Source organism: Astatotilapia calliptera, chromosome 4 (assembly GCF_900246225.1).
Source record: "Astatotilapia calliptera chromosome 4, fAstCal1.2, whole genome shotgun sequence".
Classification (NCBI taxonomy): Eukaryota; Metazoa; Chordata; class Actinopteri; order Cichliformes; family Cichlidae; genus Astatotilapia; species Astatotilapia calliptera.
The window spans coordinates 16,234,728-16,253,045 of record NC_039305.1 but is presented as its reverse complement, the minus strand read 5'-3'; the positions used below and the strand labels follow the sequence as shown (position 1 = coordinate 16,253,045).

Genomic DNA, 18,318 nt, shown 5'->3' with positions numbered 1-18,318 from the left:
GCTGAACAGGTGATGGAGAAACAGGTTTACCCTTTAGGTGACATTAATGAGTTGAAGGGAAGTTATAAGGGAAGGAAGAAATACACGGATACATCCGTAGACTCCAGACACAATGCATTTTTGCGACTTTCAGGTGTATGGACCAATGTTTTATTTTCTGATCAAACCAGAAATCTTTAATGAGCAGCTAGACTTCTCTCGCATTAACTGGCTGAGTTAATGCCAGTTAATGCAACATTGAAGCAGCTGGAATCCATAGCTGTGTGTGTTCATGGAGCTTGCATTTTTACCTGCTGGGCATCACTACCTGACAAGTTTAACTGTCTTCAGAACATTGCAGAGGCCTTATTGACAGTACTTGGCTCTACATATCTGTGTGAGCAGATTTTCTCTCACATGAGTGTCTGAATGCTGGACACTCGGAGACCTGTGTCTCTGAGTGGGAGACCAGAGATCAGAGTGTATTAACAGACATGCCATATTGGCTCAGTTTATTTTTCTTATCATTGTTGTGAGGAGACCATAAATAGCATTTGTATTTTCTGTTGTACAGTTCATTTGCTGTTATGGATAAAAAGTCGTTTTTTGTTTCAAAATAGCTGATAACTATTTGCTGATAGCTGCGAACAAATATAATTCTATAAAGTGGTTCTATATAGTGTGTAACTATTAATATAGAGCGCTATTAAATTTATTGCTAATGCAATCATATGGCACACTGACTTCTGAGGAAATTTTAGATGGCACTCGTCATCAGAAAGGTTGCCTACCACTGCTGTAGAGTGAACACCACCTGCCGTCCTGGGAATCCTACCTGTTTTGAAAGCATACACACCTGGCAGGTAAAGCACAGCATCCACTGCTGTGGCTCCTTTGTAGGAACATGAAAGCACCGCTGTTCTGTCATAATTCCTACAGAGACAAACTGGATCTATTGATCCATTAGCCCTGTGGTCTTGTGGCAAATTCACTGTGGATGATTGGCTTAGCCAAAAAAAAAAAAAAACCCTCCAAAAAACCACTGTTGTATTTGATGTGTGTATAACCTTGAGCCTATCTGTAGGCTCCATCTCTGTAACCAGTGCTCCAGTAGCAAGGTTAGCACAGATGCTATAATCAGAGACGTGTCCCTGGCTCATACTCTACAGTTTCTGGGTCATCCCTCAGCCCTCTGAGAGGGCCTCATGCACATGAGCTACAGAGGGAGACAGAGAGAGGCTGGGAGTGAGAGAGAGAAAGGTATTTATAGAAAAATGGGGCTTCGCTGTACCTTTTCTCGCAAAGAACCATTTCAGGACCAAGTGTGCATGTCCCAGTTTCCTGATCGTCAGCCACAGGGTTTGGACTGAGGCTGCTTCACCCAGGATGGAGAACCTGACTTTCAGACACTCTCCCTTCTCCTCCAGCCTCCACCACCACTGCCTCAGATTGCTACTTCTCTGAGAACAGGGGGAGGCACTGGCCTACGTAATCTCCAAATGTGACCTCTCAGGTACACTTGATTTACTTACGTGGGTAGAAGCCTTTGGAGGTAGTGAGCTCAGGTGAGGAGCAGCGTGAGGGTGTCCTGGGACACTCTTTGGCTGCATCGGCCCCCAAGCTGGGGGTGAAGATAGGCTGGCTGGAACGTGCCCTGCCGCAAGCCGGGCAAGGATGAGGCGTTTCCTGAGCAGAAAGGGCCGCTTCTCCCTGCGCCAGAGCAAGTCGGGAACTCGGAGTGCCTCCAAAGATTTCTGTAAGTCTATTTCTCAGAATGATAATTATTTTTATGCTATTCCCGAGGTGTTTCATCTAGTGGAAGTCAGATAAAGAGGGAAGCTTTAAAAGGACCTGGAGCTCAGATGTGTATCTGTGTCACAAGCCGGAGAGAAGAGGACAAGAAAGTCTCGATAGTGCCGCTTATGTTCTTGCAGGGAGAGAAGATTACGATTCACATCTCAGTAGTAGCGATTTTCCAGTCTGTTTTAAAGCCTTAATCAGCTACTGTTTGTTTCTGAGATCAAACTCTGTGGGTTTTTGAGTCTGTATATATGTATTGTATTCACCGCCCTGAATATTCATCCCTGTGCTCTGGTAAGATCTGTTTTTTTATGTCTTGTTTTGAAGTAGAGTCTGACATTTTCAGATTACTTTACAAAGGCTTGCAGAGAATTTGAGCTTTTTAATTAGTCTTTTTTCTTTCTTTCTTTCTTTTCTTTTCTGTGTCTTTACAAGACGAATCATTTGCAAGAAGAAAAACAATTCTTTGGTGCTGGTTGTTGCGATTGGTAAATATTTTTTAATGTGTTTTCCTTTCCGGTTTTCTGCCTTGGGATCATGATGTCATAATTTATATTTTTCATGGAGTAGCGGCACTGGCTTGACTTGTTTGATCAAATAACTTGCATCTAAGTTTTCAATCTTGGCCACATACATGACAACTATGTACAAATTAGCTGGTTCTAATAAGCAACACTGTAATACAAATACAAATATGGATGCTGCAAAAGACAAGAACATAGACAGAGATTTTGGAACAAAATAAAAGCATCTACACGTAAAGTCAAAGTGCACTAAACAGTCCCAATAATGTCCTACATATATCTTCGATGCATTCGGATGGCTGTGGAAGACGAGTGATTCTACTGGGAGACCTACAGCAGCTTAATGAGGCCAGTGACCAGGGGAAGGTCGCTGGTTTGACATGTGGGCTAGATAGCAGCAGGCATAAATAACCTCCTTTGGTTTATTAAAAGTCAATCTTTCTAAAACAGAGAGAGTGCCTTGAAATTTTGCAGTTTCATTAAATAGACCAGTGCACCTGCTGCTACAGCTACAAGCGGCTCCATATCTCAGTTGGCCCATTTAAACAGTCGGTTTGACCTCTATTCTACAGCTCGCAACCACCTCCACTGTATTAGGAGCTTTGGACCAGATTAGCAATGCTCTTTTTATGCTTTCAGAACATGCGATAAGCAGCAAAGCAGAGATGGTTTCACCCCTTCGTAAAGTGCCTATTGATATAACCATCTTTGAGTCTGAGGCTTTGCTCTGTTAATACCTAATTCCGCCCAAGAAATGTATAAATGAGCTATTTCTTTGCGTCTCTCCAAGTTTTATTTCTCTCTCTGTTATCCAGACCTCGGCCTCCCAGCCACCAATCAGAACTGGCCAGAGGCATTTGGCTTCCGACTTGGAGGCACTGGGCCCAGCTATATCCTGTCTGTTGTAGAAGGCAGTAGTGCCTACCTGGCTGGCCTACAGCCCGGTGACCAGGTGGTGGACATAGAGGGCCAGGATGTGACCAACCTCAGCACACCGGCGCTGATCGCTTTGGCTCAGACCCTCAAGACGGTCCCACCGAGCATCGGGGTGGTGTCACGGATTGAACAGGTCAGCTGAAAGTCAATAACCCACATTCAGCTCTACAATGGTGAAGACGGTGCAAAGGTGGCAAACTTTATTCATTTTTTGCCCTCTCAGATCGACATCAACCCTGGCCCAGATGGCCGTTTTGGCTTCACCATTGTGGGAGACAGCCCCCTAATGGTTGAGGACTGCATGCCTAATGGTCCAGCTGGCCGCAGTGGCCTCAAGGCAGGGGACTATGTCATGGAGGTCAACGGCATTCCAGTGAAGCACCACGAAACAGCAGCCGCCATGATAAAAGCAGCTCAGGGACGACCTCTGCGTTTGGGTGTGCTCAGCATGGCTCGTCGACCCAAGCGGCTGAGCAGCAGCATGAGGGTGCTGTCACAGAGCGGTGATAGCGTCAGGGAGAGCCGGGCCCACAAGGCCATGGAGTTCAATAAAAAAGTAATTTTCTATCATTTTTCTGCATGTTTTGAATTGAAACTTAACATATTTAATGATGTCTTTTTTTCTTTCTCTGTCAGGTGGAGGAAGTGTTAGGAGAGGAGCCAGATGTGAAGGAACAGCTGTTTGAGGTGCTAAAGCAGTACGCTGCTGAGAGGGATGTGGAGAGCCTGGCTGAGGCCCTGCCTGATATTCTGATCACCGAGGAGCATCAGCAACTGATTGACAGTGTCAGGTAGCTATTCATTCACCCAGATATGCAATCAGAGAGAGACTTGGGGGTAAAACAAGCCTGACTAAATGCCATGTGCATCTTTCAAGAAGATTGGCTTCAATGATTTACTTCTTCTTATGCAGTGATTAACAACACTTTCTCAGAAAAACGGGAGTTTCTTAAAACTGTTCCTCCCGTACTTAGATGTCCCTGGAATACCAATGAGGGGGAGACTCACAGTGCAACACAGTTCTGATCATTTTTACATCTGGTTTCAGACCAAAGCCAAACCTGATATGATATTTAGTATTTAGACTTGGATTATAATCATCTCTTTCACTACTCCAAGCTGTATAAAATGCAAGCTCACGTACTCACATTTTATAGTCTTTACATTGGTTCCAATATGTTTCAGGAAATTCTTGTATTTACATACAGAGCACTAAACAGCCAGTTTTTTTTTCTTATCTCAGCTTCTTACAAAATACACTGCTGCTCGCTGTCTTCACAGGCTCAGAATTTGTTAGTTGTTCCCCAGTTTACGGGGAATTTTATTGAATCATTATTATTCAGTTATTTTTAAAAGACCTGTTTATTTCATCGTGTCTTACGGTGCCTTTTTATTGGCTATTATGGCACTTCATTTTCTTATTTATTTTATTGTTATTGTGAACAGTGCTGTGTGACTGCTGTACCCTGCCTCTTGCTTGCTCATTCAGCATTTTACTGTGTCAGGGGCACGTCAAAACCACACATAAATAAGTTTCTTTTATGTCTAACACTGCTCTTGGGTGCTTGAATGTCACTCTTCTGTTTCCCCCCCACCTCAGGTATAGTATGCAAAAAGCGTATGATTAGAAGTGTGACCGCCGAATATTGCATTTCTTCCTTCTCAGCAATCATTGGAAAATCAAAACCCAAACCACAACACAGCTGCACACGCTTGCATTTCCGCTCTCTCTGTCTTTTCTGCTCACTTCACTCTCACTCTGGTTTTTTCTCGCTTGGTCTCTTTCTTTCCCACATCTCCCTGTCAGCTGTGATGCACTCTTTGATACACGCACCAGTTTTTTGTGTGGATCACATTACTGGATGCTCTTTATTCCCTCCTCTGCATACAGCTCTTAGCTGCTACAGCCAGTTTGCTGCCGGTGGATGAGATTTTGCACACATAGTAACACACAGTGAAACATGCAGATGCTCAATCTCCATCCACACAGTCGTGGCTTTGAAGTTCCATACTGGGAGACATTATGAGTTGCTGTCTCAGGTGAGTACCGAACAATTTGTCACGATTAATTTTCAGAACGTTTTCAGCATGTAACTAGTCATTGAGTTTGCCTTCTTTGGCATCTGTCGTGTGTGGTCATTTCTGATTGGTCATCAAGTAAACTGCACTGCTGTTAAAGCACTCTGTAACAAGTCGGCTGTCATAATCAATTAGTGATGAGTTTTCCCTGTGCCTCTTTTTTTTTTTTTTGGTGACGAATCTGTTCTACCTGCAGCTAAAAAAACAAAGCTGCTGTCCAGCCGTCTCAGTTTCATTTGAACACAGATGTCTGTCTCACAGCACTGATGGCTCATTTCCATCCTTAGAAAGCTGCCTGGGAAAAACAAATGGTTTGCAATGTTTGTTGTCCACAGGAGAGCCATCAATTATGCATTAGCTGCACCCATAGAGGACTGAGGACTGTTGAGCTGTTTTTCTCACTTTCAGCAATAACTCTAACAATAATTGTTTGAGTCTGTCTTTAAAAAAATCAACTCTACCTTCTTTTACCCACAATTCCATACTGTGGTGCTGAATCAGGAATGCTATAACCTTGAAAGGATTTGATGTACATGTGCTACGTTCCACGCTTTTGTCTTTGTGTCTGCCTGTTATGTTGCCTACAGCTAAAAAAAAGATTTGGAAGGGTTTTTTTGAGTTTGTAGTCTCAAGAAAGGCTAAAAATAAACTTTATATTCCACATTTAGAAGAAAGGTCTTTATGTTTCAGCTGAATCTTTAGTTTGTCTGTGGTGGGAGCCGTATGGAGTTGTGCTTCCAGGAGCTGTGCCTCAGGCGTTGTGTTGGTCGATGTAAACAGTTTCTGTGGACAATGAAATTTGTAATATGAATGCAATGTCTTCTTAGCTAATTTTGCTCAGACTTTCATGGTTCCCCATGAAAAAGCCCTCTGACTGCAGTTTATAGGCTTGACTTTCCAGTGAGCATCTTTTATTAAAACCATGAGGTTTACATTGCTCGTTTTGAGTGAAAAATCTCCAGATTAGAACAAGGTCCACAAAATTGAGTGCATGATCCCCTCACAATGAATTGTCATAATTTCAGCTATTTGCTTGTGACCTTTCTTAAAACTTCAGATGCATTTTGGTGCTAACTAGTAAACTGTGTTCCCCATTTATTGCATTTAACTTATCAGCATGACGGAGCTATTCAGAGCTGTTACCCTAGCCTGAATTTGCTGATACTGAATGCCTTTTTTGTCTCATTAAGTATACTGATTGTGCTATAACTCCTAATCGCAGTGATCTGAAAAGCTGTACTGGGAATCCAAGCCGCTGACTAAGGAATTAAGATGCCCGACAGCAAGATATACGATTATTAGTGTGCTCCGTCATGAGCCTGGTGCCTGTGTCGTCGTTCTGAGCGCGGAGAATCAAGTGTTTGCTCTCCTTCTGCCACCCAATCTGCCGGTCTGTGTCCCTCAATCACTGTTACTTACTACGACAGCCCTCACACACTCATGCACATGCATTTACACACGAATGTGAGAACACTCCACCCACCCTCTGATAATGAGGGGTCTGTGTAAGAGGATCTGAGGTGTGCTTAACAGCTCATGAAACTATTTCTTTTGTCCGCCTTGTGAAAACTTGACCAGCTGGGCCACACGCTGCTCAGTCTGCCTCTGTCCCCATCGCTGATTCGCCTCCCCTCCTCCCAAAGGATGTGTTCTATTTTTAAGCAGCCTACTTCTTTTAATAAAGTCTCTCTTAGGTTTCTGGCGCACTTGCCGGTGTCAATTCTTAAATGCTGTAAAGCCCAGGGGTCAGCAAGTGCTTAACAATTGAAATTAGCGACAAGCTGGGAGTACCTATTAGCTCTTTTGTTCATGTGGCTGTGCAGTGTTTTGATAACTTGTGAGTATAGTGAAGTGTCAGCCTTTGTCTGACACTGCATCCATATATAGACTTCAAAGATGTGAATTAATTAGACTTTCACATCCTTTTGTGTTTGAGTGCCAAAATGTTTTCAGCTTCTGCTTTATGAATCAGTCTTTTCTGGTAGTTTTTGCACCAGTTTGGATACATTTCCTACCTAGCATACATGTAATGAATAGGGATGAATCACACAGTCACAACTGCCAAACTTCCTGCATGTTCACTTGTGCACATTACAGTTTCATTGTGCTGACCTGCCTATGAAATTCCACTGGGGCTCCACACTCTTCTCCACTTCTCTCCTCTCTCCCTCCTCACTTACTCCTCTGTTCTTGTCATTCTTTCTTTCCTCCACTGAGGGAAGAGAAGATTTGTCACTCACTACCTCTCACTGCTGAATGATGGACAAGTCAATACTGAGGATTATCCTTTAACCGAGACCAAGAAGACAACCTTGTGTTGACCTCGAGCCTTTGCTTCTGTCTTTTGGTGCCTGTGGAGGACGAGGATAAAGGATGGGAAGGCACAAAGAGTGCTCCCCCAAACATGAAGTTGGAGAAGAGCTAATGATGCTGCCTGAGGATGTTTTGGAGGTGTGGAAGGATTTAAACCACAGCCACTCTTATAGATTGCTCCCTCCCTCTCTCTCATTTGGTCTCGTTCTTCATCTGGCTGCTTTCCGAGCCTGCAGCAGGCACCTTTGAGATCCAGGACACCTTTGCGTTTCTCATCTTTCTCTCCTTTCTCCTTTGTCCGGGAGAGTTGTTTGTTCAAAACTAGATGGGGACTAACTGAGACAGAGGGAAGGCATTTGCATTGCTTAACTGAGCTCAGACACTTCCTCAAAGCCCTGAAGAGCCATGGGAAGGGATAGGAGCCTTTCCAGACACTTTCGGTATGGCACTTTTTGTTTGATCTCAGAACAGTGTTCACTGTGCTTTGTGTTGTTGTGCTGAGCTGTATGTGAAGTTGCTGGAGCGCTGCTGCGCAACTATATCTGGTGGGCTTGTTATCAAGGTGTGTAATGATGATCAATTTTACACTTTGTGTTAGCATGTGAAAATGTCAAAACTAGAAATATCAGATTCCAGCTGGGATGAGAAAACCTCTAGATTTTAGCAAAACTCAGTTTGACATCTCCCAACAACCACTTTTGCATTTTCTTTTGGAGGCTTTTTAATTTCACTCTTTATTTTAACTTCACCGTGTCACATAGTGTGATTCCTATTTGCAGATTCATACTTGGCCCAGCTGTTAAATTAGCTGATCAGAAGTGGGTCTGATGATGATGATAATAATGGTTTTCTTGCACTGAGTTTCCCAGCTGATTGCAATTGTCACTCATCCCTCTGTGCATCATGTCCTTGATCCACCCCTCCCTCAGACCTAATTATAGATTTATCTCGCCCTCCTTATAATTGAGGGCATCCCAAGGCCTACATCCAGCTTCACTGGAGAGAAGCTTTGAAGTTTCTGCTCACTTGTTTTGGCTAAGCTAAACTTTTTTTCTTTTTTTTTACAAGTAGAAGTTTCTTTGACGTAGGTCGGATTGTTTCAGCGGAGTTACAGTACAGGGATGTAGAGAGGGAGTACAGGCGATGACAGCAAAAGAAACCAATAACTGACAGAATGAAATGTGATAAACGTGTAAAAACTGGCCCCATTCTGTTTTGTATTTCCCCCCAACTCCGTTTGTCCGGGGAACCATGGTGATGTATGACTGTTTTTCAGGAAAGTTGAATGGCCTACATAGGGTGTAAGCGCAGAACATACAACTTCATTCCCAATAGTTATATGACCCTGGCCTAGAAAGAGCTCTAGTTTTCTGCCTTCTTTCTTTCCTAGTCTCATGACACTATCAGATTTTACAGCTCATGTCTTCATATCAGTCTCTTTTCCGTTTTTTGCCGTTACTTCATCAGCTCCTGCTTGTCTGTCTTTCCTTTTCTTCCTACTTTTTCTTTCTTTGTCACTCACTCTGGCTTTCTGCTGGCTTGGATGGATACTGTTTTCTCTTATGTATTGCTGTTTATAACTGGAGCATGGTCCTTGGAATAGCAGTACCAAGCAATCTGGTGTTACAGAATAACACATTGCTGCCCTCCAGGGAAGAGTTGACTTTTTGCTGCATGAATACACAGTGCACTTAATCATTGTCACCCTCATACACACCTTTTTGGGTTCATAATTAACATGAATTTAGGTGGATGAAGCATTACCTATGGAAGAATTTTTGTCACTGATAACACTGAGGAGGTTGTCCCAACATGCTACAGAAAGCAGTAAAAGGGAAAGGGAAGGTTTAGAAGATGGTAGTGAGACCTGCTATGATGTATGGTTTGGAGGTGGTGGCACTAAAAGAAAACAGGTAGGGAGAGTTGAAGATGCTAGGAAATTTTATTGGGTCTGTCCAGGAGAGAACAGGAATAGAAATGAGTACATCAGAGGGACAGCTCAGGTAGTGTGACTTGGAGACAACGTTAAAGAAGCAAGGGTGAGATGGTTTGGACAAATACACAGGAGGGATAGTGAATATATTGGACAAATGATGTTGAATAGAGACCTGCCAGGCAGGAGGAAACAGGAAGACCTTATGGATGTGGTGAAAGTGGACATGTATTTACTACAGTCTTTGAATCTTTTGTAAAGACTCTGTATTTCAGCTACATTTTCCAGATGAGCCTCAACACAAGTCTTCAACAATGTTCTGTGCATTAATAAACACTGTATCTGTGAAGTATGTGAAGAGAGCTTCTTTTGATAAAGTTAATGTGGGCCCGTGATTGCACCATGGGGAACGCCACTTGGCATACTACACTGTTTGGTTACATGAAAAACCAATTATCTGATAGTCACTGAAGCAACTTTACCACCTCAACTCACTCACTCACTCATGTTTCCATTTTTCCCTGATGATGGGTGTAACTGACAGTTATAAATCAGTTTTTGACATCAGTGAATAGAAAAAAAATGTACAGCATTGCTTTATCTAGTGTGTCTTTCTTCAGTGAAACAAAGAAGGTTTGCATAAGAGTGACTATAATTAAGTGCATTGTGTATTCATGGGTTTGGTCTTATGTCAGTGAGACTGCAAGCATCCAGACTGCTTTTCCATTATTCAAGTTAAGGGAAAATACCTGATGATGCTGCGAGTCTGTCCATGGCTGGGTTAGACCACGAGAGTCATTAAGTGTTAATGAGGTTGAAAAACATACAGCGAATCAGCAGTTAGTTCCCATATGTATTTGTGAGTGTGTTTGAGTCAAGGTGGAATAATTTCTGTACCAGGAGACACTGTGGAAAAGCAAACTGTAATTTTGCAGTGCTTCTGGCTTTGTGCTCTTTGAGTTATGCTTGTAATATACATACAAGTGTACTGCAGGTTTGTTCTTGTATAAATGTAATAAACCGTATGAAAGCTGCAGGTGCAACCAGTAAGCAAAATAAATGTCACAAGTCTTACCAACAGTACAAAAGTAGAGACTGTATTAAACTGAGTGTTTTGTTCTTGTGGATGATGAGCACTGGATGTTGGTAGTGGTTTAACATACAGCTTGGGAGTGTATGACCTCATTTATAGAAGTTTTAAAAGTCTCAGTCTGTATTTTTGGAACACCTGTGCATAGCTGGGTTTTGGATACCGATCAATGTGCAGTGTTCCAGGTTGGTTTTAATTAAAGCTATGGTCTGGTGTATATCAGTGTGCACTTGTAAAAACCTTTAAGTTTAAGTGAGTCATAACTTTGTGTTAATAATTCTCTAGAGAGTGAATATCTATATTCCCTCAGCTTTGCATCTTAAGATATTGGTATGAAGGCAACACACTACATAAGCAAGGATTTTTAAGAAACTACAAAACTGAGAATAATCTAATCTTTGCCTCCTAACGATATTCCCAAATGTACCTCTAAAATCACTGTGACAGCTTTGAAATCCAAAGTGCGCCGCTGAGCCTTATTGCGATTTAAATCAGAATTTATGCTGTGTACATGGAGCCACACTGGAACTGGTGCACTCTGAAAAAAACAAAGCACTCTTTCCTGCTCTGCAACAGTGGAAGCACCCAGGAGATTCACGGTGAAGTTAGAGAGATAGAGAGAGTTGTGTTGAGAATCGAGGGAGCATCATTTTGTAGGCAGGATGGGGAGGAAGATATGCAAAAGAGAAAAGGTGGCGGGGAGGTGCACGCGTATGTGTAACAGAGGAGCGCCCTATATTTAAAGAAGGAGCACACGATAGAACACTTTCCAAAACAGTTATTGGCAATATTTCTTCCATTTCTAGGTCACTTCTGTTGCTTTGTTATGCATTTTTCTTGTTCTTGCAGATAATTGGCCAAATATAAACCAGCAGACAGCACTAAGACTGCAAGAGAGTTTAATGGGACCAGACATTTCAAGCAATCTAAAAAGATCAGTGGCAAATGTCAGGTTTGGGTGTGAGTAGAAACCGTAAGAAAATGGTTCTTTATCAGTGTTTAAAGCTGATGCTAAAGATCTTAACCCTTCAAAGCCTGAACCATGAAATAATTGTGAGAAAATTCAAATCTTTGGAAAATAGGGTGTTCTTCTGACAAATTAAGAACATAATTTCCATATATCATAAATATATTTGCTATATTTGGCTAATTTTTTTAGCAGTGTATTGCTTAAAAATGTATTGTGCAGTTTGGAAAAAATCAGGTTCATGATGTAGGCATTAAAGGGAGAAATTTGTATCAAATAAATAGCAGCAAGTTTTTTGATGCACGCAAAGCTTCTGAGAGGTTGTGCATCTGAAATACGAGCTCTCTTTGGCTTGATTCATTATTTGAAAAAGAAATTACAACTCTGTTTTGTTATTTTTAATCTCTGTGCATGAAACATACAAAAGATCGGGGGGAACTGGGTGCACTACCCTCATAACACACCCTTTAACACACTAAATTTAATGGCAACTTGATGTGAGGGTTTGCTTTTCCTTTAAGAAGAAAAAACCCCACATTTGGAGTAGATGATGGGAGGGCAAAATACCAGTAGTAGGGGGGGAATGAAGTGCTTTCTCCCAGAGGTGGCTCTGGCACTGAGCTTCCTCACATTTCGTATATTAGCAGTGAGCTGTCACTGATACTGAACACTTTTACCTGCAGCCGCTAATGTGACAGGATCACACAACAAAGCTCGTCTCTCTCTTTCATTCTCTCACTCACATGCAAACTCTCACGAAAATCACACACACACACACTCAGATGTTGGACCAGTTCTTTCTGCTTGCCTCGACACTCCCATGAGATGATACGGATTGAACTATTTTTAAGCCAATTAAGTGGATCCTGCTGTTGGAGCAATACGTAATCAGAACAAGAATCCCTCTGCAGTTTTGATACCTCGGACAACAGATGTTTTGAGACATTAGTATAAAGAATATGATTTTTGTTTGGAAGGTATAGGGTGAAATACTGCTTGTTTTTATTATATATGATACTGATCTCTTGTACAAATGTAAAAAAAAAAAAGATTGCTGGGTACTGACTGAACACAAGAGAAGCTGAACTGGAAACTGCTCCTCCTTTGCTGTAAAAGCTTATCCAGTCTCTCTGGGGTTTGTTCTGATCCCACAATGTTTGTCAGGATCTTCATTCCCAAGAAGCACCGGGAGCGTTTTGACGAAGTGGTTTCCCAAAGCCTGATGAGCCGGCTGAAGGGGCGCAGCTTTAGTGACCCCAGCCGCAGCCACCTTCGCCGTAGCCGAAGCGAAGATCACCCCGAACGCCTTCTTGTCTCCACCCGCGCCAGCTCAGTGCCACGCACCCACGCAGAGGAAGGTGTGGTACCCCCTGCCCGAGGCATGCGCAAGACCACGTCACTCATAGCTGGCCACTCCAGTGGCACCACCACAAACTGCAGGTCTGTGTTAAGTAACAATGATTTTGGTTTTCCTTAAAGTTTATTTAGAGCAAAAAGATAGAGGTGCACAAGTCCCACCTCTGCAAAAATAATGAGCAGTATAAGAAATTTGGATTTTTTTCTGCTAACATTTAATCAGTTCCAGAGTGTGCTGGCTTCAGCTACACAGTATATGTCATTTTTAGTCTTCAAGATGCCAGTTTCTTTAAATAACTGTCTATCCTCCTATGTTTGATCACTGCACCTTTCCAAAAAAATCCCCAAAACTGCCTGAACCGCCGTCTCTGTGTAAGCAGGGAATTTATTTAAACTGGAACATGTAGGATTTCAGTGAAAAATAGACCCTTAAGTGGTAAAACCAGTGGCGACATAAACCTATTAGGACAGTCACGCCTGCTCTCTTTTCCTGCAGTGATGCCGTTTTTCATCATGAATTGACGTCATTCGCTTTTCCACTCATATAAACTCATTTAAAGATTTAATGCTGAGAGGTTTTTGAAAAACACCTTTAAACATGATTTAAGCACCCTTTTACCTTCTGCTAAAGTTATGGGAGTAAACCGCCACAAGACACTCCCGATCTCCTCGTTATACAGCTCCCTGGGGACAGATTGTCCATATTTAAGTAGGCTTGTTCATGCAGGATGTGAATTTAAAGTAGTGTGCTGAATATGGAAGTCTGCTCAGCTTCTTTCAGAAAAGGCAGACGAACTATGTTTAACTATGTTATGTGACTCAAGGCTACATTCACTGAGCTTGACAATTAATGAACTTTACCCCATTTATTGTAACAGTTTCTGTCCACTGGATGTTATTTTAATGATGTTTAAAAGTTTAAGAGGGCTTTCTTGTAACCGGTTTTCTAATATTTACTACAGTCGTGCTGATTTAGCCCCTGAATGTGATAGATTATTTCAGGTGACCTGCTTTTCTTTTACAACAAAGGAGCTCTGAGTATGGTTGTTAACTGAAGCTTAAATTTGCTTCTTTAGGACAGTGAGAGTTTGCAAGGGCAACATGAGTTTTGGCTTCACTCTCAGAGGCCATGCTCCAGTGTGGATTGACTCCGTGATCCCTGGTAAGAATGAAGCAGATAATGGACTTCAATAAGAACTCCATATAGGTAAACTGTCTGTCATTCCTTCTCTGTTCTTCAGGAAGTCCTGCAGACAAAGCCGGTCTAAAACCAGGAGACCGCATCCTGTTTCTCAATGGACTGGACATGAGGTTGAACTGCATAAACTGCACATATTCTTTGCATGTTTTTGCATAAAACAGTGCAAATCCTAAAGCAATTTGCTTGTAAAGAAATAAAAAAGAAGAAAAGTGATAGGAAGTTAGCATAAACATGTTGTTATGATCCCACTGTTAAAGATATTTTTTTCATTTGTAAAATTTGGAGCCTTTGAATATATTACAAGACTGAAGTAAGACAAAATATGACAAGAAAGTACCCCCCAAAGCAACTTTTCATTCATTGGTTACTGGTTATTTGGATGACATAAGTAGTAGTGACATCACTAAATATTAAGTTTTAGCTTTTCTACTAAATAACTGGTAGACTGGTAGAAATGCCTTTGACATCCTGGATACCATCTGTCCGCCTGCAGGACCTCCTCCCATGAAAAGGTAGTGTCCATGCTGCAGGGAAGCGGTGCCATGCCCACACTGGTAGTGGAGGATGGGCCGCCTACATTTACCCTTGCAGAGCAGGACCTTGCAGGAGGCGGCGTTCCTACAGAACGGGCCCGCTCTCCTGTGCTCAGCTCCCTCCAGTGGGTGGCAGAGATTCTGCCTCCCAGTATCAGGGTTCAGGGTCGCACCTTTGGGCAGCAGTTGGAGCACCTGCTGACCATTCAGGAGAGATACACAATCTGCAAAGCATTGGAGAACTTCTTCCAGCATAGGTAAGCAAAGCACAGGGAGAAAAGGAGAGTATGGATAGAGACTAGGGGTGCAACGATACACAAAATTCACGGTTCGGTTCGGTTTGATACTTTGGTGTCACGGTTCGATATTTTTTCGATACAAAAAAAATGTTCATGCCTTTTTAATTTGTCATTTATTAAAATTATAAATATATATTTTAACTCAAAAGTACAGTTTTTAAATTTAATGTTGCTGAAACAAAAGTAATTAAAAAAATAAATATATCTCAGGGCTCTCAAAATTTCAAAATCCCTGGTAGCCCTTCGGGCAGGGACTCTTCAGTTTTTGGTAGCCCAAAGTAAATTTAAGTAGCCTGAATAAAAAAGAGAGCAATTTTTTGATTGATGTTTTGTTTCCTTTACAATATTATACATTAAAGTATAATATTGTAAAGGAAACAAAACATTAATCAAAAAATTGTTGAAAAACAAATTACAACATTGTATAAAAATTACAATCATCAACTCAAATACTTGGTTCTAATTGAACAGAAATTTCTATGAACTTGTAAGAACTGTGTAGGACATGAATCAGTCTGTGTCAGATCCTGAATTTGAAATTTCCGCTGAAGTCACGGGTAAGAGGCAAGTGGAACCAAGATCTAGGACATTTGCTTTTTGAAGTTTGCAAAGACTGCTAAATTTTGCCAGTGGTAGTTCACTCTTTGCAACATAGTACGCTGTTCTAAACAGATTTTTCAGGTTTATTTTTAGTATGTTATTTGCAATTGGTGTTTGTTCTGGGAAAGATATTGCAGACTGAGCAATAATGCATTTCTTGCATTTCTCATGGGTTCTAATGGGGGCCTTTCTTAAAATGACTGGTCCCAGTAACAAAGGCGCTTGTCGACTCAGAAATCGAGAGAAAACCAACAACACACCCGGCAGAACATTATGTTATTTACACGGGTGCACATAAGTGGTCCGCATGTGCGCATTCGCTGTCAAAATAAAAGACGCGCACCAGATAAGAAGTTGCAACGCAAGTTTGCATCCATATAAAAAGCACTGTTTTTGTCCGCTAGAGTGAGATTTTCACGGCACATTCCGCACCACATCTCTGTGCGTTCATCATTTGTTTGAAGCCAGCTCACCACCTGCAACCACTTTTCCGAGAATACGCGCTTCTTTTGTGACATTTCTTTGGAGGTGGAGGAACACCAAAGTAATTGCTTAAAGGAGCTTCTTCGACATCTTTAAGAGTTCTAAACAAATGTCTGTCCTCCTCCAGAAAATCTTATGTATGCAAACACGCGTTGCAACTTCTTATCTTGTGCGCGTTTTTTTATTTTATTTTGACAGCGAATGCGCACCTGCGGACCACTTATGTGCAGCCCTGGTTATTTAGCTCGTCATATTGCAGCCACAGAAATTCTTTTGTCCATGAAACCATAAAGCTGCACTTTCTTTTTGCCTTATAGTCTGATTTGTCATAACTTTTCCGTTTTGTGGTAAGCTTTTCTTTGGCTGTCACTTCTTCACCCTGACCTGTCTTATTTGGCTCAGCAGAACTAAAATATATATCCTGCTGCTTTTACACACACACACACACACACACACACACACACACACACACACACACACACACACACACACACACACACACACACACACACACACACACACACACACACACACACAACGCTCAGCGATTCTCTGCGCGATCAACCTCTCATATGTTTAAGCTTGCTGCGGGAGATTTCACTTGTCATGTTTGCATAGTAAGCTAACGATTGATAAGACGATGTCAGAGGAATTGGTGCGCAAATTATCATCACTCACCAATCAGTGCTGTCGCTCTCTATACACAGTTTGCGCGATTGCAAAGTGAAAGCAAAAAACAAGCGCAAATTCAAACGCGATTTCAATATGTCACATATTGACAGTGGCTCATCGATGCCAATGACATAATTACCCAGCTACATTTCTGAAAGAATGCAAAAGCATTGACATATATTTTTCCTTCCTACAATAGCCCAACGAGCAGGGCAGAGATAGATTTTGGTAGCCCGACGTCCCGGGGCTAGCGATTTTGCAAGCCCTGTATCTGATTGAGGAATCATTCATCTTTGGAAAAGAGAGTTTATTACAGAGAAATGGCTCTTTCCAAAATAAAAGCTATACTATCCGCTTCTTCTGGGCTATATTCTCAGCAGCATATTGTAGCGGGTCAGGGCTGTTCGGGGTTCTGTTTGTACAGTTATGTTTTGTTTATGTTGCCATAGTGACGGGTGACGCCCTCTCGCTGCGACGGTGTGTCCTTCCGGGGTCAGAGGGCGCCCTGTGTGTTGTTGTTGTTGCTGCTGTGGGGTTGCCGCGCTGAGCAGTTAGGTAGCGGCAGTGTTCTTCTGCAGATGTCGATAAACGGCTGTGCTCCCTGGCTAGCTCACGGGAAGCAAGACCAAACGACAACTCCGTCTCCACCTTGTCTGAGCTCGCCACATTGGTGTCAGAAGTGGGATGATGGTGGCACCCCATGTTCTGACCCGAGTGACTTTTCCCCCTCCGGTCGTGACCAGCCGGTGCGCCAAAAGAAGGCACCTGGACATTTGCAAAGTGAAAGCAAAAAACAAGCGCAAATTCAAACGCGATTTCAATATGTCACATATTGACAGTGGCTCACTGATGCCAATGACATAATTACCCAGCTACATTTCCTAAAGAATGCAAAAGCATTGACATATATTTTTCTTCCTACAATAGCCCGACGGGCAGGGCAGAGATAGATTTTGGTAGCCCGACTGGAAAAATCGCTAGCCCCGGGACGTCGGGCTAGCAATTTTGCAAGCCCTGTGTTACAGGCATGGCCCTTTAAGGATGAAGCCTGATGGGAAATGTATTCGGGATGTGTGTAGCGGGACTGCCTGGTGTGTGTGTGAGAAGAGAGAGAGAGCGGAGAAGGGGAAAAGGTAACGGTTAGCTACAGAAGAGACGAAAAGAAAACAAATAAAAGGAATATAATAACTCCCTCAACAGCCAGAGTTGTGTCGGCGATGCTCGCGGTGAGTAAACTGTTTCAGCCCACTGTACGCGGTGTTCGTGCCTTAGAGAAGAAATAAAGTTCGGTGAAGCAGTTTCCTACGCCTCCTTCGATCTTTTTGCTTGCGGAGTTGACCTGTATAGTAAGCTGTTGCCGGCTACGAGTCAGTTACGGAACCTTCAAGTAACTGCCAGAGGTTTCCTTACTACGGTTCGGGGCCGCGGATCTGGCGCGGTAACACCTGTATCTGATTGAGGAATCACTCATCTTTGGAAAAGAGAGTTTATTACAGAGAAATGGCTCTTTCCAAAATAAAAGCTATACTATACGCTTCTTCTGGGCTATATTC

General features: G+C 42.4%; 1 protein-coding gene across 2 annotated transcripts in view; it reads left to right on the top strand.

The window, feature by feature from the left end:
* The first annotated feature begins 1,092 nt into the window (after positions 1–1,092).
* The window catches only part of LOC113020826 (uncharacterized), a 39,238-nt gene continuing 22,012 nt past the window's right edge, over positions 1,093–18,318 (top strand). The window contains exons 1-8 of one of the 2 annotated variants that reach the window (XM_026165073.1): positions 1,093–1,735; positions 3,119–3,372; positions 3,463–3,795; positions 3,876–4,030; positions 12,786–13,061; positions 14,054–14,139; positions 14,219–14,288; positions 14,672–14,968. In XM_026165073.1, coding sequence (XP_026020858.1) covers positions 1,654–1,735; positions 3,119–3,372; positions 3,463–3,795; positions 3,876–4,030; positions 12,786–13,061; positions 14,054–14,139; positions 14,219–14,288; positions 14,672–14,968 — 1,553 coding nt within the window. In that variant the 5' untranslated portion in view covers positions 1,093–1,653. Of the gene's footprint in view, positions 1,736–3,118; positions 3,373–3,462; positions 3,796–3,875; positions 4,031–12,785; positions 13,062–14,053; positions 14,140–14,218; positions 14,289–14,671; positions 14,969–17,969; positions 17,992–18,318 lie in introns of those variants that run through there. The other variant, XM_026165074.1, reaches the window with a different exon arrangement.